Genomic DNA, 25078 nt, shown 5'->3' with positions numbered 1-25078 from the left:
GCCTCAGTGTCCCTGTCTGTGACATGGGCTGGCTGCAAGAGTCCATCTGGACAGCCTCCTCCAGCTTGAAGGCTGCGCTCTGTTCTACAGTGGGAGGTCAGAGATTCCGGGCGGGGGCCCCTTCCTGTGACAGCCGTGGTTGGCCTCCCCTCCAAGGCCAGTCTCTGCTGTGAATGAGCACCCGCCTGGGAGCGAGGATGCACTCAGGAAGGACTCTCTCTCCCAAGGCAGTGTCCCTGCCACCTCCTCCTGACCTGGGGCTCTCACGTGCCTGTGTCAGGAAGATCCATGGAGGCCTGAAGGGCACGGGAGGGAGGCAGTGGGGACACCCCTGTCCCGCAGGAGCTCGTCCTTGGCCAGGGGGAGACTGGGATGCCCATACTAAGCAGGGAGGGGAACTTGGCTGGTCAATGGTCCAGAGACAAAGAGCCACAGGTCCTCTGAGGAGGGGCCGCCAGGCGGGAGGACTCTTGACAAAGACAGTGTTGGGATGGAGAGGGGAGAGGGCACGCTAGGCAGGGAGAATGGCTTGAGTAAAGGTGCAGAGGCAGGAAAGAACTCACCTCTCAGGGCTGAGGAAGACACTGCGGATGGGGGCTCAGAGCCCACGCTGGAGCCTGTCACTCTAGTGATAACAGCTGCTCCATGACCCCTCACCAGCCTCTGCAACATGGGTTTTAACAACCTCACTGAAGCCTCACCAGCACCTTACAAAGTAGGTTCCTATTACAGATGAGGAAACAGGCTCAGAGAGGTTAAGTAACATACTTGAGGACACACAGCTAAAGAGGAACCAAGATACCAGGGTGCCAGTCCTGGCTTTGCCACCATGAGAGGTGATGGAAGGAGCCAGTGGGGAGATGGTGAGCGCCCCCACTGCTGTGGCACAGGGGAGAATCACCACAGGGGGTGAGGTGCATCATCCGCCTGAGTCTGTGGAGGCCTCCCCAACCAGGCAGCCCTGAGCAGCCTCAGACCCTTTTCCAGGAGCAGTTTGGGTGCAAAACCACCCTGCCACCTCTGGGCCCCTGGAGTGTCTCTTACATGAGACTCTGCTCCCTCGAGGCTCCCCTGCCGAGCAGCTTTGGGCTGTGGCTCCCGCCTGGACCTTAGGTTCACTGTCTCTGACCCCCAATGGCTGGATGAGATGGGTCCTACCCCGCCCCAGCTGCAGGGCCAGCGGGAGCCTGGGCCCAGCTCCCAGACCCTCAGCACTGTCCCCAATTCCCACTTCCTGCTGTAGGTACTACGCAATGTAGTAAGCCACCTCTGCCCATGCCCAGAGCCCCAGAGGGTCTGATGGGGCCTCCTCTCCCCTGCCTCAGCTACTGCTGGGCTCAGTGGGCTGTGTTTTGGGAGAAGCAGATAATCTGCTTGGCAGACTTTGCCCAATGGCAGGGCCGGGGAGGCAAGTTCACAGCGACAGGAGAACGAGGAGACAGAGAGATGAGACTGTGTGACCCGTGCGAATGTGTACACCTGACTGTGTGACCCGTGAGAGTGTGTGCTGCCTGTCTGCACACCCAGGGCACACACACCACGGGTCCACACACCCAGGAGTCTTCACACCCAGTCAGGTCCGTGTGGCCCTGGGGTGTGTGTGTGGAACCTGAGGCCACACTGTCCTATGGTCTTGTCGACGAAAATAATCCATACCCAATCTATAAGTGAAAATTTGGGTGAGTTTATTCTGAGCTTAAATCTGAGGATTATAACCCGGGAGAGTCTTTCCACAAAGGAACAGAGCACTCCAAAGAAGTGGGGGTATAAGGGTGGTTATATACCCTCAAAGAGGATGTTTCACATAGGATTGAAATGTCCCTCCCACAATAGTCGGGAGACTGCTCTGTCGGCACAGCGATTGATGGAAATAGCAGGTAGGTCTTCTGTCTCTGTGAACACAGCAGGGTGGCAGTCTGTTGTCTCCAGCTGGGTGGTCACAGGTGAGCTGGGAGGTGAATGCAGCAATCAGTTCCTAGCCTAAAGAAAAATGCTAATGTCGGGGGGAAGTTGCATCTTTATCTCAAGGGCCTTTGTTCTGGCCAAAGGAAATGTCTAAGCAGATATGCAATGCGTGCTCAATAGCCAGTCAGGCCCTTTTGGAGGAAAAAAAAAGAGAGAAGTCAGGCCGAATTAGGTTTATACCAAATGGCTTCCTCATATACTCCAATATATCCTATTGCTTGCCATTTTTATTTGTCAGTCTCCTACTTGTCACCTGCTGGCCAGGTCATCAGGCAGCTCTGGTCTGGCAGAGACCTGGAAAGACAGGGCAACCACTCTGGGTGCCCCTGCCCAAGACCAGTGATCAGAGCTCTGGTCAGGTGGACGGAGAGGCTGGGAAAGGCCCGGGCTCACCCGCCTCCTGCTTGGCTTGCATTACTGACATCCCTGCCCAGCAGCCCAGGCCCTGCTCCCATATCTGAGGAGGCGAGCCCCACACCAGGGGCTTGTCCAGCCGCTTGGACAAGAAGCTCACACTAGTGGGCTGGGAACAGAACCCAGGAGCCCTTGTCATCCCTGGTGAGGCCACCAGAATTCCTGCCTCTTTCCTGCCACATTTTGCTCAGAACGCTCTCCCGGCCCCACAGGCCCTTCACATTCTTGAGGTTTGGGGGCCTCTTTAAGAAAACAATACAAAATTACAAATGCAAGATTAGGTATCAAAGGGAATATCTGCTTAGAATGAGAACTGAACAAAACTAACAAGTTCATCAAAGCTGTTGAATACCACTCCAACTTACAAAATGAGGAAAAAATTCGCTCGCTGGTCAGAAGCGCCTCCAGACCTGCCTTACAAGTCATGTTAAAAGAAGTTCTTCAGAGAAGGAAAATAATGTAGGTCAGAAACTTAGACCTGCGAGAGTAGCTATGACAGAAGCACAGTGCAAAAGTTACGTTCCCAGGCTGGCCCGGTGGTGGCATAGTGGTTAAGTTCGCGTTCCGCTTGGGTGGCCCAGGGTTCACATGTTGGGATCCTGGGTGCCGACCTAGCACTGTGTGTCAAGCCATGCTGCGGCAGCATCCCACATACAAAACAGAGGAAGATTCGCACGGATGTTAGCTCAGCGACAATCTTCTTCAAGCAAAAAGAGGAAGATTGGCAACAGATGTTAGCTCAGGGCCAATCTTCCTCACCAACCCCCCAAAAATTTACATTCCCTCTGGGTAGAGACGTGGTATATGTGCATAAGCCCCATTTCCTTAATGGCCTCCCAAGTGCATAAGCCCCATTTCCTTAATGGCCTCCCAACTCTATTTTAGAAGTCTCGACATATGCTATGCCATTTTGTTATCTCTGTCCCCAGAGAAAATAAACTTCTGGTGTTTAAGCCACCCAGTCTGTGGTGTTTCGCTATGGCAGCCCAAGCTGACTGAGACAGAAGGATCCGCTCCCAGGGAGAAGCAGCAGCGAGGGTTTCTCCTGGTTTCCCTGGCTCTCTGCCGACCTCCCTCCAACCCTCCTGCCTACTCCCAAAGCCGTCTTTCTACCGGCAGACCTGATGGCACCGTTCAGAGGCTCCCCAAGGCCCATCTGGTGTGTCCCAGTGCAGGGGTCAGGTCCCCACTCTCCTCTAAGAAGGAGAAGCTAAGTGTCTCCTTGAACATCCACTAAGGAGTCGCCAGAACCGAGTGCTGCGTTCTGGTGCTGAGCTGGGGTCCGCCTGGCTTCCTCCTCCCCTGCTTTTCCCAGAAGTATATACACATTGGATCCCAAAGAAAGTTCAGTCCCCCTTTATGGAATGGAGGAATCGGTGACCGTTCCAAAGTTCTCCAAAAGGGACACTGTGCCCCAACCCAGCTCTTGGGGGTGGGAGGGCTGCAGCGTCGTACCCTCCCCGTTCCCTTAATGAGGAATCCCACTCCTCCTTAAAGAAGTGATCAAATCCTGCCCGGTTCCTGGGTGCTGGACGGGAAAGGCTCTCCAGCACCGGAGAGGGGTGGACAAGAAAGAGGGGGCAGACTTTGGGTAGATGATGGGCAGGCACGTTTGCAAAGATCCCAATAAGGAGTTGGGAAGCGAGGGGGCCTAGGGCATGGGGCGATGGGATGGCAGCAGAAGGTTGGGGGGCCTCACTGGATTGCTAACGTCCTGTGCGCCCCCCAGGGGGCGCTGTGGCCACTCCAACCTAAGGTCCGAGGACCCGCCGCCCGCCCCCCGCACCCAACGCCCGGCCCTCCCTCCACCTTCGGTGACCCTCAACCTTCCCGCCAAACCTGCACCCAATCAGAAAGCGCCTCACGTCGCGCGTGGAGCAACAGCCAATGGAAAGCAGGAATCCTGGCGTCGGTCCGCCCCCAGGCGCTCGGAACCAATGGCCGCAGGGCGGCGGCGGGCTGCCCTTCCGCTGCGGCGGTTGACGTCGAGGAGCGGTTGACGTCGAGGAGCGGCGGCGGCGGCTGGGAGCTCACCATGGTGAGGCCTGGCCTGAGAGGGGCGCCGGTGGCGCTGGCTTTGGGGGCCCGGGCGCTGTGGCCCCGTGGACGCGCAGTCGGGAAGGCGGGGGACCCGGGCCCGCGGCCGTTGGCGGGGAGGGGCGGAGATCGGGGAGGCCCGGGCTGCGGGGAGCTGAGTGCTGGCGCGGGGCCGCGAGGCCTGGGCCTGGAACGGGCTCCTCCTCCGGGGGCGGCAGGGGCAGTGGGACCCCGGCGTGGGGGGTCCGGTGAAGGGGTCGCGGTGCGGCCGGCTCCGGAAATCGGTGGTCAGCGGCCACGGCGGCCGCGGGTCGTTGCCCGGCCTGGACTCGGCTCCGAGAGGACGAGGGCGTGGGGTCCCGCAGGCTGGGGGGGGCGGTCCCGGGGCCTCCCTCCACGGCGGAGCGTTCCCGAGGACCCCAGGGCTGGTGTTTGTGGGTCGTGTCTGTGGGTGTGGGTCACGCTAGAAATTCAGACCGAGACAATTCACGAATACTTTCAAGCAACGCGTTAACGCAGATAACGCACATGGAAGCCTGAATCGCCACGGCGGTCAGTTCTTTCACGTAAAATCCAGCTTCCACGGAAAAGCAGCTAGTTCAGCTGGCGACTCCAACAACTGCCCCAGTGCTGCTTCCTGAGACCGCGTCTCAGCGTGTGCACGGGTGCTGCGTCTCTGCTCTCCGTTCTGTCCCAGTTCTCCGGGGTAGAGATTTAATACAATTGATCGTCTTTTTTGCTTGATTAAGGACATTTTTGTTTTTGAATTCATAGTAGTTTACATCATTGTGAAGTTTCAGTTTCTTGTCTGTCACCACGTAAGTGCTCCCCTTCACCCCCTGTGCCCAGCCCCCACTCCCCTTGTCCTGGTAGCCACTGAACTGTTTTCTTTGTCCATGTGTTTGTTTATATTCCACATATGAGTGAAATCATCTCGTGTTTGTCTTTCTCAGCTGGCTTATTTCACTTAGCATAATTCCCTCCAGGTCCTTCCGTCTTCTTGCGGATGGGATGAATTTGTATTTTTTATGGCTGAGTAGTGTTCCATTGTATATATAGACTACATGTTCTTTATCCAATCATCAGCGGATAGGCACGTGGATTGTTTCCATGTCTTGGCTATTGTGAATAGCTCTGCAATGAACATGGGGGCACATATGTTACTTTGGATTGTTGATTTCAAATTGATGGGTAGATACCCAGTAGTGGGATGGCTGGGTCGTATGGTAGTTCTATTTTTAGTTTTTTGAGGAATCTCCATACTGTTTTCCATAGTGGCTGCACCAGTTTGCTTTCCCACCAGCAGTGTATGAGCGTCTCCTCTCCACACCCTCTCCAACATTTGTTGTTTTTAGTCTTAGAGATTATAGCCACTTTAACAGGTGTAAGGTGGTATCTTAGTGTAACTTTGATTTGCATTTCCCTGATGATTAGTGATGTTGAACATCTTTGCATGTGCTTATTGGCCATTTGCATATATTCTTTAGAAAAATGTCTGTTCGTATCCGTTGCCCATTTTTTGGTCAGGTGGTTTTTTTATTGTTCAGTTGTGGAAGTTCCTTTTATATTATGGAGATTAACCCCTTGTCAGATATATGATTTGCAAATATTTTCTTCCAGTTGGTGGATTGTCTCTTTGTTTTGATTCTAGTTTCTTTTGCCTTGCAGAAGCTCTTTGATGAACTCCCACTTGTTTATTTTTTCTTTTGTTTTCCTTATCTGAGAAGACATGGTATTCAAAAAGATCCTTTTTGGTTCGATGTCAAAGAGTCTACTACCTATATTATCTTCCAGGAATTTTATGGTTTCAGGACTTATCTTCAAGTCTTTGATCCATTTAGAGTTTATTTTTGTGTATGGCGTGAGATAATGGTCTGCATTCATTCTTTTGCATGTGGCTGTCCAGTTTTCCCAACACCATTTATTGAAGCGACTGTCTTTTCTCCATTGTATGTTCTTGGCACCTTTCTCGAAGATTAGCTGTCCATAGATGTGCGGTTTTATTTCTGGGCTTTCAGTTCTGTTCCATTGATCTGTGTGCCTCTTTTTATACCAGTACCATGCTGTTTTGCTCACTGTGGATTTGTAGTACTTTTTTTTTTTGAGGAAGCTTAGACCCGAGCTAACTGCTGCCAATCCTCCTCTTTTTGCTGAGGAAGACTGGCCCTGAGCTAACATCCGTGCCCATCTTCCTCTACTTTATATGTGGGACACCTACCACAGCATGGCTTGCCAAGTGGTGCTATGTCCGCACCCGGGATCCGAACCGGCGAACTCTGGGCCGCCGAAGTGGAATGTGCGCACTTAACCACTGCGCCACCGGGCCAGCCTCTGTAGTACATTTTGAAGTCAGGGATTGTGATACCTCCAGCTTTGTTCTTTTTCTCTTAGGATTGCCTTAGCAATTCGGGGTCTTTGGTTGCCCCATATGAATTTTAGGGTTCTTTGTTCTAGTTCTGTGAAGAATGTCATTGGGAACTGATTGGGATTACATTGAATCTTAGATTGCTTTGGGTAGTATGGACAGTTTAACTATGTTTATTTTTCCACTCCATGTGCATGGAATTTCTCTTTCCATCTCTTTATGTCATTATCAATTTCTTTCAATAATGTCTTATAGTTTTCATTGTATAAGTCCTTTACCTCCTTGGTTAAATTTATTCCTAGGTGCTCTATTCTTTTAGTTGCTATTGTAAATGGAATTGTATTTTTGAGTTCTCTTTCTGTAAGTTCGTTATTGGAGTATAGAAAAGCAACTGATTTTTGTAAGTTGGTTTTGTACCCTGCAACTTTACTGTAGTGGTTAATTATTTCTCTTAGTTTTCCAATGGATTCTTTGGGGTTTTCTGTTTATAAGATCATGTTGTCTGCAAACAGCACGAGTTTCACTTCTTCCCTCCTTTTTTGGATTCCTTTTATTCCTTTCTCTTGCCTAACTTCTCTGGCCAAAACCTCCAGTACTATGTTGAATAAGACTGGTGATAGTGGGCATCCTTGTCTTGTTCCTGTTTTCAGGGGGCTGGTGCTCAGTTTTTGCCCATTGGGTATGATGTTGGCTTGGTTTTGTATGTATGGCCTTTATTATGTTGAGGTAATTTTCTTCTATCCCCATTTTGTTAAGAGTTTTTATCATAAATGGTTGTTGGATGTTGTCAAATGCTTTCTGTGCATCTATTGAGATGATCATGTGGTTTTTATTCCTCAATTTGTTGATGTGGTGTATCATGTTGATTGATTTGCATATGTTGAACCATCCCTGTGTCCCTGGTATGAATCCCACTTGATCATGATGTATGATTCTTTTGATGTATTGCTGAATTCAGGTTGCCAAAATTTTGTTGAGGATTTTTGCATCTATGTTCATCAGCGATATTGGCCTGTAGATTTCCTTTTTTGTGTTGTCCTTGTCAGGGTTTGGTATCAGAGTGATGGTGGCCTCGTAGAATGTGTTAAAAAGTGTTCCATCTTCCCTAATTTTTTGGAATAGCTTGAGAAGGATAGGTATTAAATTGTCTCTGAAAGTTTGGTAAAATACCCCAGGGAGGCCATCAGATCCTGGGCTTTTATTCTTTGGGATGCTTTTGATTACTGTTTCAATCTCTTTCCTTGTGATTGGTTTATTCAGATTGTCTGTTTCTTCTTGATTCAGCTTTGGGAGGCTGTAAGAGTCTAAGAACTTACCATTTCCTCTAGATTATCCATTTTGTTGGCATATAGTTTTTCATAGTATTCTCTTATAATCCGTTGTATTTCTTTGGTGTCTGTTGTTATTTCTCCTCTGTTATTTCTAATTTTGTTTATCTGAGCTTTCTCTTTTTCTTTGTAAGCCTGACTAGGGGTTTGTCAATTTTATTTATCTTTCTTTCAAGCTCTTTGTTTCGTTGATCCTTTCGACTGCCTCTTTTAAATTTGAGATTGCTTATTTGGGATTTTTCTTGTTTGTTAAGCTGTGCCTGTATTGCGATGAATTTCTCTCTTAACATGGCCTTTGCTGCATCCCATATGAGTTTTCATTTTCATTTGTCTCCAGATATTTTTTCATTTCTCCTTTAATTTCTTCAGTAATCCATTGCTTGTTTAATAGCATGTTGTTTAGTCTCCACATCTTTGTCCCTTTCTCAGCTTTTTTCTTGTAATTAACTTCTAGTTTTACAGCATTGTGATAGGAAAATATGCTTATTATTATTTCAATTTTCTTAAATTTATTGATGCTTGCCTTGTTTCCCAACATATGGTCTATCCTTGAGAATGTTCCGTGTGCACTTGAGAAGAATGTGTAGTCTGCTGTTTTTGGATGGAGTGTTCTACATACCTCTATTAAGTCCAACTGGTTTAGCTTTTTATTTCATTCCACTGTTTCCTTGTTGATTTTCTGTCTGGATGATCTATCCATTGATGTGAGTGGGGTGTTGAGGTCCCCTACTATTATTGTGTTGTTATTAATATCTTCTTTTAGGTTTGTTAATAGTTGCTTTATGAACTTTGGTGCTCCTGTGTTGGGTGCATAGATATTTATAAGTGCTTTTTCTTCTTGATGGAGTGTCCCTTTTTATATACTGCCCCTCTTTGTCTCTCTTTGCCTGTCTTATCTTGAAGTCTACTTTGTCTGATATAAGTATTGCGACATCTGCTTTCTTTTGTTTGCCAGTTAGCTTGGAGTGTTGTCTTCCATCCCTTCACTCTGAGCCTGTGTTTGTCATTGGAGCTGAGATGTGTTTCCTGGAGGCAACAAATTGTTGGGTCCTGTTCTTTAATCCATCTTGCCGCTCTGTGTCTTTTTATTGGAGAATTCAATCCATCTATGTTTAGGGTGATTATTGATGTATGAGGGCTTAATGTTGTCATTTTATTCCTCGTTTTCTGGTTTTCCTGCATTTCTTTTGTTTCTCATCCTGTGTGTTTTGGTCTACCCATTGAATTATCTAGTTTTTTAATGATGTGTTTCTTTGTTTTCTCCTTATTTATTATTTGTGTCTCTGTTCTGCTTTTTTGTTTAGTTGTTACCCTTAGGTTTGTATTCAGAATCTTGTGTTAAGATAGTCCATTTTCTGATGGCCTCTTATTTCCTTATTCTAAACCAATTCAGTCCCTTTCCTCCTCCCCTCCTAAGTTGTTTTTCTCATTTCTTATTCCATCTTGTGTTGTGAGTTTGTGGTTAAAATGACAGGGTTATCTTTGTTTTTGGTGTTTTCCTTCCCTTTAGCTTAATGCTATACTTGAGTATTTGCTGTCCTATTCTGATTCGGTCTACCTGTTTATCTCCTTATGCTGTGTTTTATGACCCCTTTCTCCCTTTTTTCCCCGCTCAGGTATGAGGGCCTTCTTGAGGATTTCTTGGGGAGGGGTGGGGGTCATCTCGTGGCTACGAGTCCCTTAGCTTTTGTTTGTCTGGGAAAGTTTTTATGTCTCCCTCAGATCTGAATGATATTTTTGCTGGATAGAGTATTCTTGGCTGAAGATTTTTGTCTTTTAAAGATTTGAATATGTTGTTCCATTCTCTCCTAGCTTGTAAGGTTTCTGCAGAGAAATCCACTGAAAGCCTGATAGGGGTTCCTTTGTAGGTTATTTTCTTCTGCCTTGCTGCCCTTAGTATTCTTTTTGTCATTCATTTTTGCTAGTTTTACTTCTATATACCTTGCAGTAGGTCTTTTTGCATTGACAAATCTAGGAGATCTGGAAGCCTCTTCCACATGGATTTCCCTCTCTTTCCCTAGGTTTGGGAAGTTCTCTGCTATTATTTCTTTGAACATGCTTTCTGTTCCATTCTCTTTCTCTTCTCCTTCTTGAATACCTATAATTCTTATGTTGCATTTCCTCATTGAGTCGGATATTCCTCGGAGACTTTCTTCATTTTTTTTTTTAGTCTTAGATATCTCTCCTCTGTCTGGAGCATTTCAACATGTCTATCTTTGATTATGCTGACATGCTCCTCTATGATGTCCACTCAAGCACTCAGGGAATCCATATTTTGTTTTATCTCTCCCATTGTGTCTTTCATCTCTAATATTTCTAATTGATTTTTCATTATAGTTGCAATCTCTTTTGTGAAGTAGCTCCTGAACTCGTTGAGTTGTTTCTATACATTCTCTTTTATGTCCTTTAGTTTTCTGATGATAGCTATTTTGAATTCATCATCATTTAGATTACATATTTCTGTGTCCTCAGACCTGAATTCTGGGTGCTTGTTTTCTCTCTGGTCTGGAGATTTGATGTAGTGACTGATGTTGCTAGAGGTGGGTCGGTCTTACGCATTCTGATATTATTTGGTTGCAGTTACCACCTAATGCCACTGGCTGGGGGTTGAGAGCTGGGTATGCTGAGCCCTCTGTCGTCAGCTGAGATCTCAGGTAGTGGAGCAGTTGTAGGGTGAGAGGGGGAAGGGGGGCTTTCTTCTGCGTGCTCTCTGGGCTTTCTCGCTCTGCTCTAGCTATCTGGTCTCCTGGGGTGTTGGCTTCATGAAGGCAAACTCCCCCCCGCCACCCCCTACCAAAGCTTTTGCCCCATTCGAGGGCTACCTTCTAGGCTACAAGGACCCTAGGGAGTCCTTCTTGATCCCCTGAATGAACGTCCCCTCCCCCGTACTTTCCCTCATCGTGCCTCCCATGGTTGTGAATTGCAGTCTTTAGAGGAGGGAGTGAAGTTCTCTCTTACCCTGTTCCAGCTCCTCAAGGGGGGCTCTGGCCTCTCTGCCCTCCGTTGTATAGTTCCATGTCTCTCCAACGTTTTTGTGTTGTGTTAGGGTGTCCTCTGTTGGAGTATGGAAGCCCATTTTTGTTGGAAGGGAGAGAGTCCTAGGCAAGTTCACTCTGCGATGATGCTGACGTCACTCCTCCGTCAAGGACATTCTTAAGTGAAACTGGCTTTTTCTTTTCTTTTTACTCTGAGCGCATAGGGGTGAAGAATCCAGTGATCACTGGTGCAGTCTGGTGCTGCTATCTTGATTTGGGCTCAGGTGCCAGCACTTGTGTCCACCTTTGATTGGGCACCATCGGTGCAAATGTCAGCACGGTGAAAGGACCAGGGACCTTATAGTCCTGCTATGAAATGCTTGTATCTCTGTGCTCCCTGGAGAGGTCTGTGGACCCCCAGTGCCTGGGAACTGCGCTGTGATCACTCTGAGGACCGTTGCTGCGTAGGGCATCAGGGGAAACCAGGGGTCATTCCCAGGAGGGAGCACAGCTTCCCTGTAAAGGAAGGAGGAGAGCAGAGAGTCTGTTTGCACATTGGGTGGCAGGAAGGTGAATCTTCTGGGTAGGAACGGAACAAGGTCGCCTTCCAAGACTATGAAGAGAGGAGTTGGTGTGGAGTTTGAAAAGATCAGAGGAATTTTAAATAATTTTTTCAAGGGCTGGCCCCATGGCTGAGTGGTTAAGTTTGCATGCTCCGCTTTGGTGGTCCAGGGTTTCACTGGTTCAGATCCTGGACATGGCACCACTCACCAGGCTGTGCTGAGGCAGTGTCCCACATAGTACAACTACAAGGATCTGCAACTAGAATATACAACTGATATCGAACCTGAAGTGAGTTAGCTCACCAGTTGTGCAGCAAGCCAATCTCTGACATGAGGTGTAGTGGAAGAAAGTAGGAATTTTATTAATGCAAAGCGCTGAGGAAGGAGAGAGGGCAGCTAACGCTGAAATCCCAAACTCCCCGAAAAACTAAAAGGAAGGGTTTTTATTTGGGGTTCTAGATAGGGGAGGGTGAGCATATGGCTTTGCTGGCCAGAGCTTCTCCATCAGCCTGTCTTTGGCCTTGAGACTACTTGCAGAGAGGAGGGAGCCCGTGACCTTGCTGGTCAGCAGCTTTCCCATCAGCCTGTATCTCTTTGTTGGGAAGAGATAATGAATCCAGGTGCTTGTCCTTGGTGGTGTTTGTCTCCATGGAGGTTAGTGGATTCTGGAGCCAGGAAGCCAGGGAGTAAGCAGGGAATGAGTATTTTGGTTTTAACCACGTATATGCTGGGTTTAATGCAGGAAAACTGATATTGGGGTTGGTATCACAACTATGTACTGGGGGGCTTTGGGGAGAAGCAAAAAAAAAAAAAGAGGAATTGGCAACAGATGTTAGCTGAGATACCAATCTTTAAAAATAAATAAATAAGTAAATAAATAAATAAATAATTTTTCCAGAGAGGAGATACAGCTGACTAAAGAAATGTAAACTTTAATGATCCAGGTGAGGTTGGTGATGAATTTATAATTAAGGCTTTCTGTTGAAAGCTAGGGATGAGTTTCCTGACTGCTTAGGTTAGTGTCTTGGTTAGATCGTCAGATGGAACCGGCCTTCAGACCCCTTAGCTCCCCAGCCCTCATTTTGTAAATGAAGAAATTGGAGATTTCCCAGGTCACAGAGCTGACTGATCACACGGGGGCTGAGGGAGTGGAATGCCACGTCAGGCCTCCTGGGAAACACATCCTGTGACATACTGGGTGTCTGGATTTAAGTGAGGCAAAACGAGTAATATGGATTTGAAAATGGTGTGGTTGGCTGGATTCCAAAGCACTTCCCAGAGTGTTGATGAATTTTTCCTCTGGAGGAGTGAGTTCCTCGTCACTGCAGAGGTTCTTTCTGGAACTCAGTGCTTCTTTCTGGGATGCTGTGGAGGGATTGCTGCATTATGTCGATCTTTGATGCCCTGACGACTCTGAGATTTGGTGCTTGTATAGAAGACAACAGGACTTCAAGTTCTTGGGGTTGGGCATTAGAATTTAGGGTGGCGGGACACCTCGAATTTCATTTGAGTTTCTCTCTGTATTATAAGGATGATGTGTCTGCAGCTGAACAAGTGGTTAGTGTCCGTACACTAAGGTTCCCAGCAGGAAAGAGGTGGTACTTTCAGAAATAGGTACTTTGTGGAGCATCTTTAGAAAGGAACTATTCATAAAGGAATGGGCAGAATTTCAGGAAAACACCAAAGGGCAGTCAGTATCCCAGCATGTGTGATGTCTGGGAGCCATCACCTAGGCTTGAAGCGGTGAGGGGAGGGAGTGGTCACTGGAAGTTGACAGGGTAACTTCATGAGGAGCACTGACTGCTGAGAGTTGTGGCCTTGGTAAGGGGACTCCAGCAACCCATGGCAGTTGGTCAGGGAGGAAGCACCCTGCCCACACTTTCTTCTGACCTCCCACTCTCTTGCTGCTGCCTGACACTGGCCAAAGCAAGTGGAAGCCAGAGGGCAGGGCAGCCCTTTGATGCAGTCCACATGGGTCAGCCCCTGGGAGCCCAGAGCTGGATGGAGAGCAACAGAGGATAGACCTAGTGGGAGACACACACAGTGACCACAGTGCTTGGGCCATGGTGACCCATGTCCTAGTCCACTTTTCCTTCCCCGACTCCATCACCCTTTACCTTATTCCTTGGTCAGGACACAGTCAAAAACTGCTATATGCTTCAGAAAATTAAGTGACTAGCCATAATTTGGAGTTTACTATTGACATTACGGGGCTCCCAAATTTTAAAATAACCTAATTTTTGTATAGTAACAAACACACAGAATCTGGGGCTAACTGTGGTGTTTTGTAGCTAGGGTGGTTTAGAGCATGTAGTTTCGCCTAAAAATGGTCACATAAGCCTTGTGGGAAATAAGGTTTGAGAAAGCCTTAGACACTCAGAAGTACATACGTATGTTCTGCATGCCATAGAGTGCCGATTGCCTTGAAGACGAGAGTCTCATGTTTATTTTCTGGTTTCCAGCGTGAGTGCATCTCTATCCATGTGGGGCAGGCGGGGGTCCAGATCGGCAATGCCTGCTGGGAATTGTACTGCCTTGAACATGGAATTCAACCTGATGGTCAGATGCCAAGTGACAAAACCATCGGCGGTGGGGATGACTCGTTCAACACATTCTTCAGTGAGACTGGGGCTGGCAAGCATGTGCCCAGAGCTGTGTTTGTGGACCTGGAGCCCACCGTGGTCGGTAGGTTCTCGGGCACTCAGATGGCTGTCCTGGGAGGGTAGGAGAGCCTAGCTAAAGCCCCACATGAGCTCCTTTGAATCCCTCTGCAGAAAGGATAGACGTACAAGTGTATGCCCATCGCCATGTTAGTGGAGAAATTGGAGGGTTAGTTCTTGAAGTGTCTGTGAGACTCAGGCTCCTAATTAGGAAAACCTCCTGTAAGGTTGGCCAGCAGGAAGATGGGCTGGTGACAGATCCACTGGTGGCCACCTCCGCCCCGGTTAGGTGGTCATGTAGACCCTGTCTGCAGGGTGCCCGGGCAATGGTATGCTGTGTACTCCCTCAGGCTGGTGCACAAGTCTTGACCTGCATCTTAGGCATAGAAAGGTGAGTATAGAACATTCGTTGGGTTCCTCCAGATTAGAAGTCTGAGGTAGTTTCCAAGGAGAGCTGCAAAGAGAGCCCCTTTCAGTGGCCACCCAGGGGATGACAGAATGTCACCCTAAAGTCTGTGAGACCCAGGCCACATAGCGCAGCAAAAGCCATGCTGGGGACTGTCTAGTATGTAAGGGATTTTTAAATTGTACCCTTGGCTGTACTGCGGGTATGAAAAACACGCACGTGTAGAACGGCCTGTGTTGGGTGTGGGGGCTCTACTCCCTTCTTTGGGAAGCAGTCACACTGACATTGGTACCATGAGTTGACTCTTCTCTCCTGGAGCCGTAGTGTGCAGTTGTGGTCTGTGTATTAGAGACGTTCCCTGTGAGGCACTGATGCTGCTGACCTACAAGGAACAGCGTGTAGTTAGGAGAATGGAACGGCCCCCGAATCTGCCCACTCTGGTGAGTTAACAATAGACCTTAAAGACTCGCGGCCCCTGTGTCCTCTTTGCAGATGAAGTGCGCACAGGGACCTACAGGCAGCTCTTCCACCCGGAGCAGCTGATCACCGGGAAGGAAGACGCGGCCAATAATTACGCCAGAGGCCATTACACCATCGGCAAGGAGATCGTCGACCTGGTCCTGGACCGGATCCGCAAACTGGTAAGAAGAGCTCTGACAAGGCTTCCTGTGGACCTTGTCCTGGACGGGAGGGTAGGCCTTGGATTGTGACCGGGAGGACATTTTGGGAGAAACCGAGGCCAGAGTCATGAATCCACAGTCTTACTCTGCAGTGTGGCTGCGGTGCATCCATGCAGCTTTCCGTCTGCTCTGCTTTGCCTCTAAGTGTGATGCGTGTTCACTGTGGAGGTGTGAATCGTGTGATCTCGCATGTGAAGAGAAGTGACCGTGGCGGGTTGGAGGTTGGTGGTGTGGCTTCTCCTGGGCGCTGGCTCACGTCCTCTGCTTTCTCTCAGGCGGATCTGTGCACGGGGCTGCAGGGCTTCCTCATCTTCCACAGCTTCGGGGGCGGCACCGGCTCTGGGTTTGCGTCTCTGCTCATGGAGCGGCTCTCCGTGGACTATGGCAAGAAGTCCAAGCTCGAATTTGCCATTTACCCAGCCCCCCAGGTTTCCACGGCCGTGGTGGAGCCCTACAACTCCATCCTGACCACTCACACGACCCTGGAACATTCTGATTGTGCCTTCATGGTGGACAACGAAGCCATCTACGACATATGTCGGCGCAACCTGGATATTGAGCGGCCCACATACACCAACCTCAATCGTCTGATCGGACAGATCGTGTCCTCCATCACGGCCTCCCTGCGGTTCGATGGGGCCCTGAATGTGGACTTGACGGAATTCCAGACCAACCTGGTCCCGTACCCCCGCATCCACTTCCCGCTGGCCACCTACGCCCCGGTTATCTCAGCCGAGAAGGCCTACCATGAGCAGCTGTCCGTGGCCGAGATCACCAATGCCTGCTTCGAGCCGGCCAACCAGATGGTCAAGTGTGACCCTCGCCATGGCAAGTACATGGCCTGCTGCATGTTGTACAGGGGCGACGTGGTCCCGAAAGATGTCAACGCGGCCATTGCCACCATCAAGACCAAGCGCACCATCCAGTTTGTGGATTGGTGTCCGACTGGATTTAAGGTAGGACTGGTGATGGGGAGTGGGTCTCCCTGTTGGCAAGCAGCAGACCCTGGCATAGAACGCTGCCACTTTGCAGAGTTCCCCTGTTCCCTGACAGCTTGGCTCTTGGTCATAACTTAGGGGACCACAGTGATCATTTATTCAATGGCATCTTTTGAACTTCCTTCCTGAGTTATCATACTGTAGATCTGTGGTGAGAGTACATTTTTTTAACAAAATCTTTTGAAGGACTTTTGTTCCCTTTTCTGGGTGGTAGAATTAGTGTGGGAAATGTAGGTTGGACTGGGAAATGTGGGCATTGTCAGGGCATTTCGGTAATTCTTCTGGTTCTCTGGGGAATTACTATCAATTGATTGCCGTCACTGAATCTTCCTTCATTCCATAAGGGTAGAAACTACATCCAATTTCAATGTCCTGTGCAGTGTTGGATTTAAAGAAAAACTATCATGAATCTTTTTTTTTTTTTTTTTTTTTAATTTTTTTTATTTTTTTTTAAAGATTTTATTTTTTCCTTTTTCTCCCCAAAGCCCCCTGTACATAGTTGTATATTCTTCGTTGTGGGTCCTTCTAGTTGTGGCATGTGGGACGCTGCCTCAGCGTGGTCCGATGAGCAGTGCCATGTCCGCGCCCAGGATTCGAACCAACGAAACACTGGGCCACCTGCAGCGGAGCGCGCGAACTTAACCACTCGGCCACGGGGCCAGCCCCTATCATGAATCTTTTGTGAAGAAAATGGCAACATCTTTATTTCTCTCTTGGGAAGCCTAGAAATTCTGGCCTGAGTTTGCCTCAGACCACAGTTTGTCCCCACCTTCCATTGGAGACGGGATGGACACCTTGCTGTCGCTCTCCAGCTTTGTCCAGTCCTGGGTCACTGAACCCTGTGGATGATTTCCCTCAGGACTGTGCTTCCTGAGCCTTTTCATGTCTCCTCTGCCAGCCCAGACCCTCCCTGCTCCTGCTGGGCCTGCTGCAGTGGATTCTGAACTAGGCTTCCTCCTCTGGTCCTCCTCCTCTAGTTCAGGAGTCCGCATGGTGGGTGGACCAACCGCCTGCTTCTGTAATTATGTTCCATGTGAACACAGCCACACCTGCTCACTGGTGTATTGTGGCTGCTTTTGCTGCAGACAGAACTGAGGAGCTGTAACAGACCACGTGGCCCACCCAGCCTAGACTATGCAGGGTCTCGCCCTTACAGACAATGTTTGCTGACCCGGGCTCCAGCTGACCCTGTGTGCTGCTGCCAGATCTCTGAGCACGTCATCCTTTGGGTCCTGTACTCGGAATGCCTCCCCTTTGGTCCCAGCCCTAGAATATCACCTCCTTCCTCCTCCTTAGCACACGCATAGGCCACCTCCTGGTGCAGTGGGAGCAGCAGTCCTAGGACCTCTGACAATGTACCTGTCACCTGCTCTGCACAGGCTGGCTCATTTGGTGGGAAAGCAGGGGGTATGATCTTCCCTCGTGATACAACCACAGCTGTGTGCTCTGAATCTACTGGGTGGAAGAGGCTTCAGCCACAATTTAATCCCCATCTCGTTGAAGCCTGTGGAGATAATAGCGTATGAAGAATCCAGGGCAGTGTCCCTTTTCAGAAGGAAGACGTTGCTGTTACCTGCGCACTGATCACACATCACAGTTGCTGGGACATAGCCCTTCAGGCAGCTTGGGACCCAGCCAGGGTGGCTGACTCAGGCTCCTCTTTTCCTGTTTTCCTTGTCTGGAAACCAGCACCCTGCTCTCCTGGCACCTTGCCTGGCACCTCGCCTGGCACCAAGAAGGGCTCAGACTATAGGGTGAACCGAGTCTTCTCCTGGGTCGCCAGAGGGGACCTGTGCGTTTTCTGTTTCCATGATTCAGCCTCCATTTCTGGGTTTGACAGAAGCTTCACAGAGTGCTCTCTTCCCCTTCTCTGGCAGGTGGGCATCAACTACCAGCCCCCCACGGTTGTGCCCGGGGGAGACCTGGCCAAGGTGCAGCGGGCAGTGTGCATGCTGAGCAACACCACCGCCATCGCCGAGGCCTGGGCCCGCCTGGACCATAAGTTCGATCTCATGTACGCAAAGCGAGCCTTTGTGCACTGGTACGTGGGGGAAGGCATGGAGGAAGGAGAGTTCTCTGAGGCCCGGGAGGACCTGGCAGCGCTGGAGAAGGACTACGAAGAGGTGGGCGTGGACTCCGTGGAAGCCGAGGCCGAAGAAGGGGAAGAATACTGAGTGGGAGAGTGTGGCTGGCAGCCTCCCTTTGTGTCCTTGCCCCGCTGTAACATTATGATACGCTTACGTATTAAAGTGTCTGTGTTAAACCTCTGTCTGCTGTGGTGCTCGGCTGGGACACACTCGTCTGCGCACAGGAGTGGGTAGGACCCCAGAGCCTGATGGCCACATGGAAGGCTGGTCAGGGCTGCACAGGGCTGCCCTGCTGGAGTGGGCGGAGTGCCACCTACATCTGTAAGGAGCCACTGCTTACGTGACATGACCCGGGGCGAAACAGTCAATATTTGCAATCCAAGCTTTCAAAGCATGAAGATTTACTAAATTCTAGGAAAACTGAGTTAGGTTTTTCACTTGAATTTGCTAGTTTTCACACTTCTCCATTGATGGCACATGTGGACTAAAGTATAAAAGTTTGAACTGGAGTTTTAAAATCTGAGGTCCGTGCAAGTTTGGGGTGTTCACCAAATCCTAAAACTGTCAGTCAGATGTGTAAGGTCAGGAAATTTTTGGGGAAAAGGGTTTTTTTAGAAATTTTCCATGGTATTTATGACCCTCAGAAGGTTAGAAGCTGTAGGTTACAACAAAATTCATCTTTGTCCTCACATCCATGGTCTCAGTAAAAGCATCGTACTTTTCACTTTAAGCAAAACGTGTTGATGTGTTTATGAGACCTGGTAATACGGATATTTTCTCAGACCCGAACGTGAGGTCCTGGAGGGGGAAGCCACTGGCTTAAGTCACTTGGTTAGTGCAGCTGTAGCATAACCAGGACCAGCGACAGAACTAATTCTACATCTTTGTGCCTTACCATATTCAACAGGTGATAGAGAACGTCTTGAACAGACTCTCAGCTTTTCAAAAAGGTTTATTACCAGCTGGAGGAAACCACACAGAGACTCTGTGAGGGGGCTGGGGAGCCCAGAGTAGGGCGGCAGGAGTCTCTGCCCATCTCAGGTGCTGCCCCGAGTGGGGCTCTTCCCCGGTGCGCCCCCCTTGGGCAGCCTGGTAGCACTGGGCTGGCGGGGCATCCTCTGGCTGGACCCTTCCCGGCCGCCACGTTCTGCCAACGCTGGGCCTCCACCGAGAGCACTGCTGCCTTTGTTTCTCCCTGAGCAGACGGAGAACAGCACGGTCAGGAACCAGGGCAAGTTCCACAGTCGCAGCACACCTCCTGTGTTTGTGTTCTCTAAGCGACGTTTACGTTGAGTGCGTTTCTGTCACGGTCCTTTCAGCCAGGGACCCTATGTCAGCCCTGAGTCCTGAGTCCTCCAAGAGGAGTCCTCGGCAGAGTACAGGAGGCCCTCCTAGGACAGGGGCAGTGTCAGGAGTGATGGGGAAAGTTCTAGTGGTCAATTTCGGGGAAGGGAAGCTCAGCCTGTTGACTCCTGCCCTGGAAAGCCTACGCAGCTAGCCATGACTGCTAGCGGCCCTGCCCCCAGGCACTCTCCCCTCTAGACAGCCTGCGGCCTGCATCTGAACCGATCAGGAAACACATCAGTCATTGAGCACAGAAGTCAGGCCTTTAGATTTGATCTAGAAAGCTCTTTCTCATGTTTTGCGCCCTCCCTGTATTCTGCAAACATTCAGTGGTCAAGCTTCCTGTTCCCAGGGTCATTCCTGGCTCCTGCCGAGCCTCGACCTCCCGAGCCTGCCCTGACCACTAGGTCGTCACGCTCAGAGAGAGGCTCCACAGACGGAGCCCATGGGTCCAGACCCTCCTTGATTTATCCCTTGCTGACTTTATTCTCTGTGAAGACAGCTGGGAAGATCTCCAGCCACGCCGGGGCCAGAGCTGGATTAAAGGAGTAGCTGCCCTGGGCTCAGGGGGTTGACAGCATCAGTGAGACTGAGAGGACTCCATGAGGACAAATGTGCCCGGGAATAGGCTCGCCTGCTGGGTCCCAGTCCCTCCCCCTTGGGCCTGCCCCAGCCAGGATTCTCCTCTGCTCTGGCCTGGCAGGGTCTGCCCTGCAGGCTCTGATCAGGGTACGGGTGCCCTGCGTGACCCCAGCCTCCATCCAGGTTCTCAGTCAAAGAGCCTGCAATGGGGCATTGTGAATTCTTGGAGGAAAGACTCAAGGAAGGTTCTCAGGGGCCTTACTTTAGGTCACTTCAATGTCACCATTTGTCACCTTGAGCCAGCGGAGGCATCTGCCTTTGAGACTCTGCAGAACCTGGCACCTCCAGAAGGAAATCAAATTCACTTTCATGCTAATACTGACAACTGAATTCTCCCCAGGATGCCTGCAGGGATAGGACAGACCTTCTTACGAGAGTTTCTGGAAAGTTCTTCCTCAGAGAGCAGGGGGTCTTTGCAGCCTACCCACTGGGGACATGACAGCCCTGCTGAAGGAGCACACTGCATTCGAGCATGGCAGCACAGCAGGCCAACCTGACATCTTCAAGGCCGGGTGACAGGGTAATAGCCAGGGCAAGTGGGTGGCCAGAGCAGTCCATTGCCTGGCTAGAGAGCCCACCAGAAGGTCTGTACCTACCAGCCAGTACTGCTGCCCTCTCTGGCCAGGCACACAGTAGGGGCTTAATCAGTGCTTCCAGAACACATTACAGACATAATGACAGACCGACGTACACCAAGGACATGTACATGTGCACTTTTAACCCTAAACTGAGCCTCCACTTCTTGGGACGGTGTTCTCCCTCATGGGTGTGCCCAGTGACCCCCTCCCTGCATGCGTGTACACAGCCCTGATGCGGTGTTTTGGGAGAAGCGTTATCGTGAATGGAGCAGCGCTGTCAATGGAAATGAGATACGAGCCAAATGTGTAATTTTTACTTCAAAAAGCATATATATATATATATATATATATAGTCATTTGCACATGGGATCAGTATAAGAATTACCCGTGAGGTGTGACATCCCCTCTGTGTGCCCATCCCTTGGCATCTGGGCACGTGGTGGGCATCCACATGCCCAGCACCAGCCCCGGGGCCTGTGGCTCCCGCATCAGACAGTGCAGCTCCATGTGCGGCTCACGGCTTCTACGCCCAAGCTCATCTCACCCGTCTTGGAGGGACATCTTTCTAAAACATATAGCTTCCCTAAACTTCAACAGGGAACACTCAACTGAATGTAACTTTTCTTCAGTGACCCCACATCCTCCCCATGAGAAGCATTCCCCCACTGTGTTTCCAGGGGTCTTCTACTTCCCCTTTTTCTTCTGGAAAAGGCAGAAATGAGAGAGCTTATCGGTGATAGTCCCCACAGGCCACCTCGATGGCCAGGGGTCAGGAACAAAGTCAGGCCCCTCAGTGGGACTCCAGCCCTTGGACTGGAGCAACTCCACACCCTGATTCTGTGGGAAACGTAACGCTAGTGAGGGCCAACAGCCCAAACCCCCTCATCCTCCTGGCCACCATGGTCCCCACATTTGCCTCGCTCTGACAACTCTCCACCCCAGATCCTGCCATTAATGAGATGGCCAGAAGGTCTCTATGCACAGATGCTGTGACATGGGGCCTCAGAGACCTGTCTTGTGCGGTGGGCTCTGTCTCTCGGCCACAGCGCATTGCTGGCATGGCCTGTCAGAGGCCCCACTCCCCTCCACCACCTCCCCATCAAACGCTTCCCCGGGCTGCCCTAACCCCCACCAGGCATCTCCCCAGGGCCTCTGTGTCCTGGTATGCTGGCCGCTGGCCACCCAGCCCAGCAGGACCCAAGGCCTGAGCACTTGAGGAGAAAACGACCCCATGGAGCCCAGGGCTCCACTCCTGTCCCCATGCTCGGGGCTTCCTCCCCACCTCCCTCAGAGCCCCCTCTGACCCTCCCAACCCCTCTATGCCAGTGCTCCCAGCACCATTCCCACAGCACACCTCCTGACCCTCTGCTCTCTCCCTCTTCCCACACCCCCAGCTCAGGCCCTCCTCCCACCAATGGGCTGCATCCACACTCTGCATCAGCCTCCCCACCTGCCCTTCCCTGCTCAGCATCCTCCCACCACCCCACCTGCAGGGCTGTAGGGCAAGGAGACTGGAGCTGGCCCAGAGGGCCCCCCGGCCTGCTTAACCCTTACTGCTCCAGCAAGGCCCGCTGCACTGGCCTCTTCTCGTCTCTGTTACTGTCGGTTTGTCTAGCCATCTCCCTCCCTGGACCAAGAGCATGTCCATCTCGCAGTCCCACTGCACCCCAGCACTGACAGCCGGCCTGGTACCCAGAGTCCTGAGAAGTGAGCCCCAACACCCCTCAAGGGAGGAGGGCTCTGTTCCCAGTTTCTCCCTCCCCCTGGAAACTCAGCCATCGATTCCTCAGCCCAGCCTCTAGTCCACCCCCCCCCGGTGGGGGAGGGGCGTGAAGGAGGGCAAAGCCAGAGCACCTGTGGGATCTCAGGCCCTCCCTCACACACCCCTGGAAACACCTGGCAGGTATCCCAGCTCAGGAACCAGACAGAGAAGAGTCACAGTGTATCCTCCAGGCTGCCCCCCCGGGTGGCCGACAGCATCTCAGAGGCCAAGCTGTTTCTCACACCCAGGGCTTTGCTCTCCAGAGCATGCCATGCTGCCCCTTCCCTGCCCCTCGGTCTACTGTCCTCCTCTGGGGTGGGGGAACCTCTACAGAGCACAAGTCTCACCCAGCAGAGTTAACCTCTGGGGACGGGGGTGTTGGTCCCATTCTAGAAGGACTGCGGATTGTCTCTAATAAAGTGAGCCATGAAATCCTGTTCTCAGTCTCTAAGCTGATGGCAGGGATGGCCCGCAGGGTCCTGCCCTTGCAGCTCGAAGCTGCTCAGGCTTTCTGGGGGCCACGGCAGTTTCCATGGAAACAAGAGCACAACCCCCAGAGATAAACCAATAAACGCAACCTGTAAAAGGAGAGAACGGGCAGCAAGAGAACCGGAGGGACCCGGGGGGCCCGGGAGAGAGAGGCGAGTGCGGGGCAGCGGGGCCGTGGAGCAGAACCGCAGAGGCCGCAGGTGGTGGGACCCAGGAAAAGGAGGGCCTTGCAGGGGGGCTACAGTTCTTGGCAGAGAGAGAGGAGGCCTCTGGAGGTCAGAGAGAGACACAGAGAGAGCAGACAGAGCGTGGGTCAGTGGGGAGGCCTGTACTCGAGTGCCCAGGGCCTCATGGGACAGGGGACGCAGGAACCCAAGGGCCCTGGCACTCCCAATCACATGGGCCCGGCCTGCCCTCCACCCGAACGTCAGCCCTTCTCGGGGTGTCTGTAAGAGCCCTGTGCTTCTGGCCAAGGAGCCAGCCCAGGAGGTCCGGCTGCATGTCAGAGAGTTTCTGACAGCCTCTGGGAGCAGAAGGGACACAGGGAGGATGTAGGTGGAACTCCACGGTGACACCTGGTCACCAGCACCTGTTCACCATGCCCCAATCTTCACTCTGGAGAATGATGAGGCCCCTCACACTTGAGCCCAGCGCTCTGCCACTCCGGCCTCTGAACCCGAGTGTCTAGGGCAGTCAAGGGCTGCCAGGCTGACTCCCGACCTGCATCCAAGGAGGGAAACTCAGCTGGCCAGACTCCTCAGCAAGGCCTGGGCCAAGCGGGGTCCAGGTGAGGGGGTGGGAGAAAGGCTTCTGCCTGCCCGGCTCTCTGAGCACTTCCCTGGAGTCTGTACAAACATGAGAACAGGAACGAAAGCAGTCTCGTTCCCGTGTTTGTGGGATGAAGGCAGGAGCCCAGAGGTGAGAAGAGGCTGGGGCAGCAAAAGCCCCAGATGAGGCCTAGCCCACTGGGCCTCCCTGGGGCACCCGCTCTGCGGCCACCCGATCTGCACGTGCTTTCTCTACGGCGGCAGCCAAGCCGAAGACGGAGACTGAAGCCCCAGGGCCAAGCCCTTGGCTGGCCCAGCGGGTCCCGGGAGAAGACCAGCAGAAAGGCCTGGCCACGGAGGCCCAAGCCGGCGCAGGGCTGGGCGCTGCCTCCCCCTGTCCCCGGCCCCGCCCACGCCCCCGCCACCTCGCTGCCCGGGCCGCAGGGGCAGGGAGCACCGGGCCCAACTCTGACCTCTCGTCTCAGGCGCACTCGATGTGGGCAGTGACACGGCCGCGGGGGCCTGGGACTCGCTCGGCAGCCTCTGCCCGGCACACATGGACTTGAGCATCTGGAAGACGGCGAGGGGCGCCACGTTCAGCTTCAGCAGGTCAAGCAGGATCCTGGAGAGACAGACGCGCTGCGCAAGGAGCCTCCTCGCCCGGGCCAGGCTGCTCGGCCAGGGCGGGCAGGCGTGACCGCCTCCCTCAAGACCCCGACTGTACCCTAGGCCTCAAGGGGGTCCGACAAGGGCGGTGGGAAGGAGAGCAGGAGGGTCGGGGGTCGCCGAGCGCGCAGCCCCGCCCGCGCCCGCTCACTTGAACACATCGGGGTCCATGGCGCCGCCCGCCGCCTGGGCCAGCTCGTACAGCTCCATCTCCTCGGCGCTCAGCACCTTCTTCCGCCGCAGCGCGAGCTTCTGCAGGGCCGCCTCCAGCCCCGGTGACGCCCCCGGCCCCGGTCCGGCGCCCGGAGCAGCCATCTGCGCGGCCGCGGTAAAGCGCGCTCACGGCCAAGCC

At 51.7% G+C, this 25078-nt stretch overlaps 2 protein-coding genes across 9 annotated transcripts in view; one reads left to right on the top strand and one right to left on the bottom strand.

Annotated features, from left to right (window-relative positions):
- Nucleotides 1-4030: 4030 nt before the first annotated feature.
- On the top strand, nucleotides 4031-18654 carry LOC103546021 (tubulin alpha-3 chain-like). Of its 2 annotated transcripts, none has more exons than XM_070628732.1 (5): nucleotides 4031-4417; nucleotides 14110-14332; nucleotides 15206-15354; nucleotides 15669-16349; nucleotides 18269-18654. In XM_070628732.1, exons 1-5 carry the CDS (start codon nucleotides 4046-4048, stop codon nucleotides 18563-18565), a joined length of 1722 nt encoding a protein of 573 aa, XP_070484833.1. In that variant the 5' UTR covers nucleotides 4031-4045; the 3' UTR covers nucleotides 18566-18654. The 2 variants fall into 2 exon arrangements, with proteins under 2 accessions (XP_070484833.1, XP_070484834.1); XM_070628733.1 differs by lacking the exon at nucleotides 4031-4417 and adding an exon at nucleotides 4577-5234.
- Nucleotides 18655-19412: 758 nt separating this feature from the next.
- Nucleotides 19413-25078, bottom strand: part of LOC139084720 (mitotic-spindle organizing protein 2B) — a 32131-nt gene continuing 26465 nt past the window's right edge. For 3 of the 7 annotated variants that reach the window (XM_070628741.1, XM_070628740.1, XM_070628739.1), the window contains 3 exons: nucleotides 24878-25041; nucleotides 24534-24682; nucleotides 19413-19673 (listed from right to left, as the gene is read on the bottom strand). In XM_070628741.1, coding sequence (XP_070484842.1) covers nucleotides 19516-19673; nucleotides 24534-24682; nucleotides 24878-25041 — 471 coding nt within the window. In that variant the 3' untranslated portion in view covers nucleotides 19413-19515. Of the gene's footprint in view, nucleotides 19674-21341; nucleotides 21745-23382; nucleotides 23563-24533; nucleotides 24683-24877; nucleotides 25042-25078 lie in introns of those variants that run through there. The other 4 variants (XM_070628735.1, XM_070628736.1, XM_070628738.1 and 1 more) reach the window with 2 other exon arrangements.

The sequence above is a fragment of the Equus przewalskii genome, chromosome 7 (genome assembly GCF_037783145.1).
Source record: "Equus przewalskii isolate Varuska chromosome 7, EquPr2, whole genome shotgun sequence".
NCBI lineage: Eukaryota > Metazoa > Chordata > Mammalia > Perissodactyla > Equidae > Equus > Equus przewalskii.
This window is presented reverse-complemented; position numbering and strand designations above follow the sequence as displayed.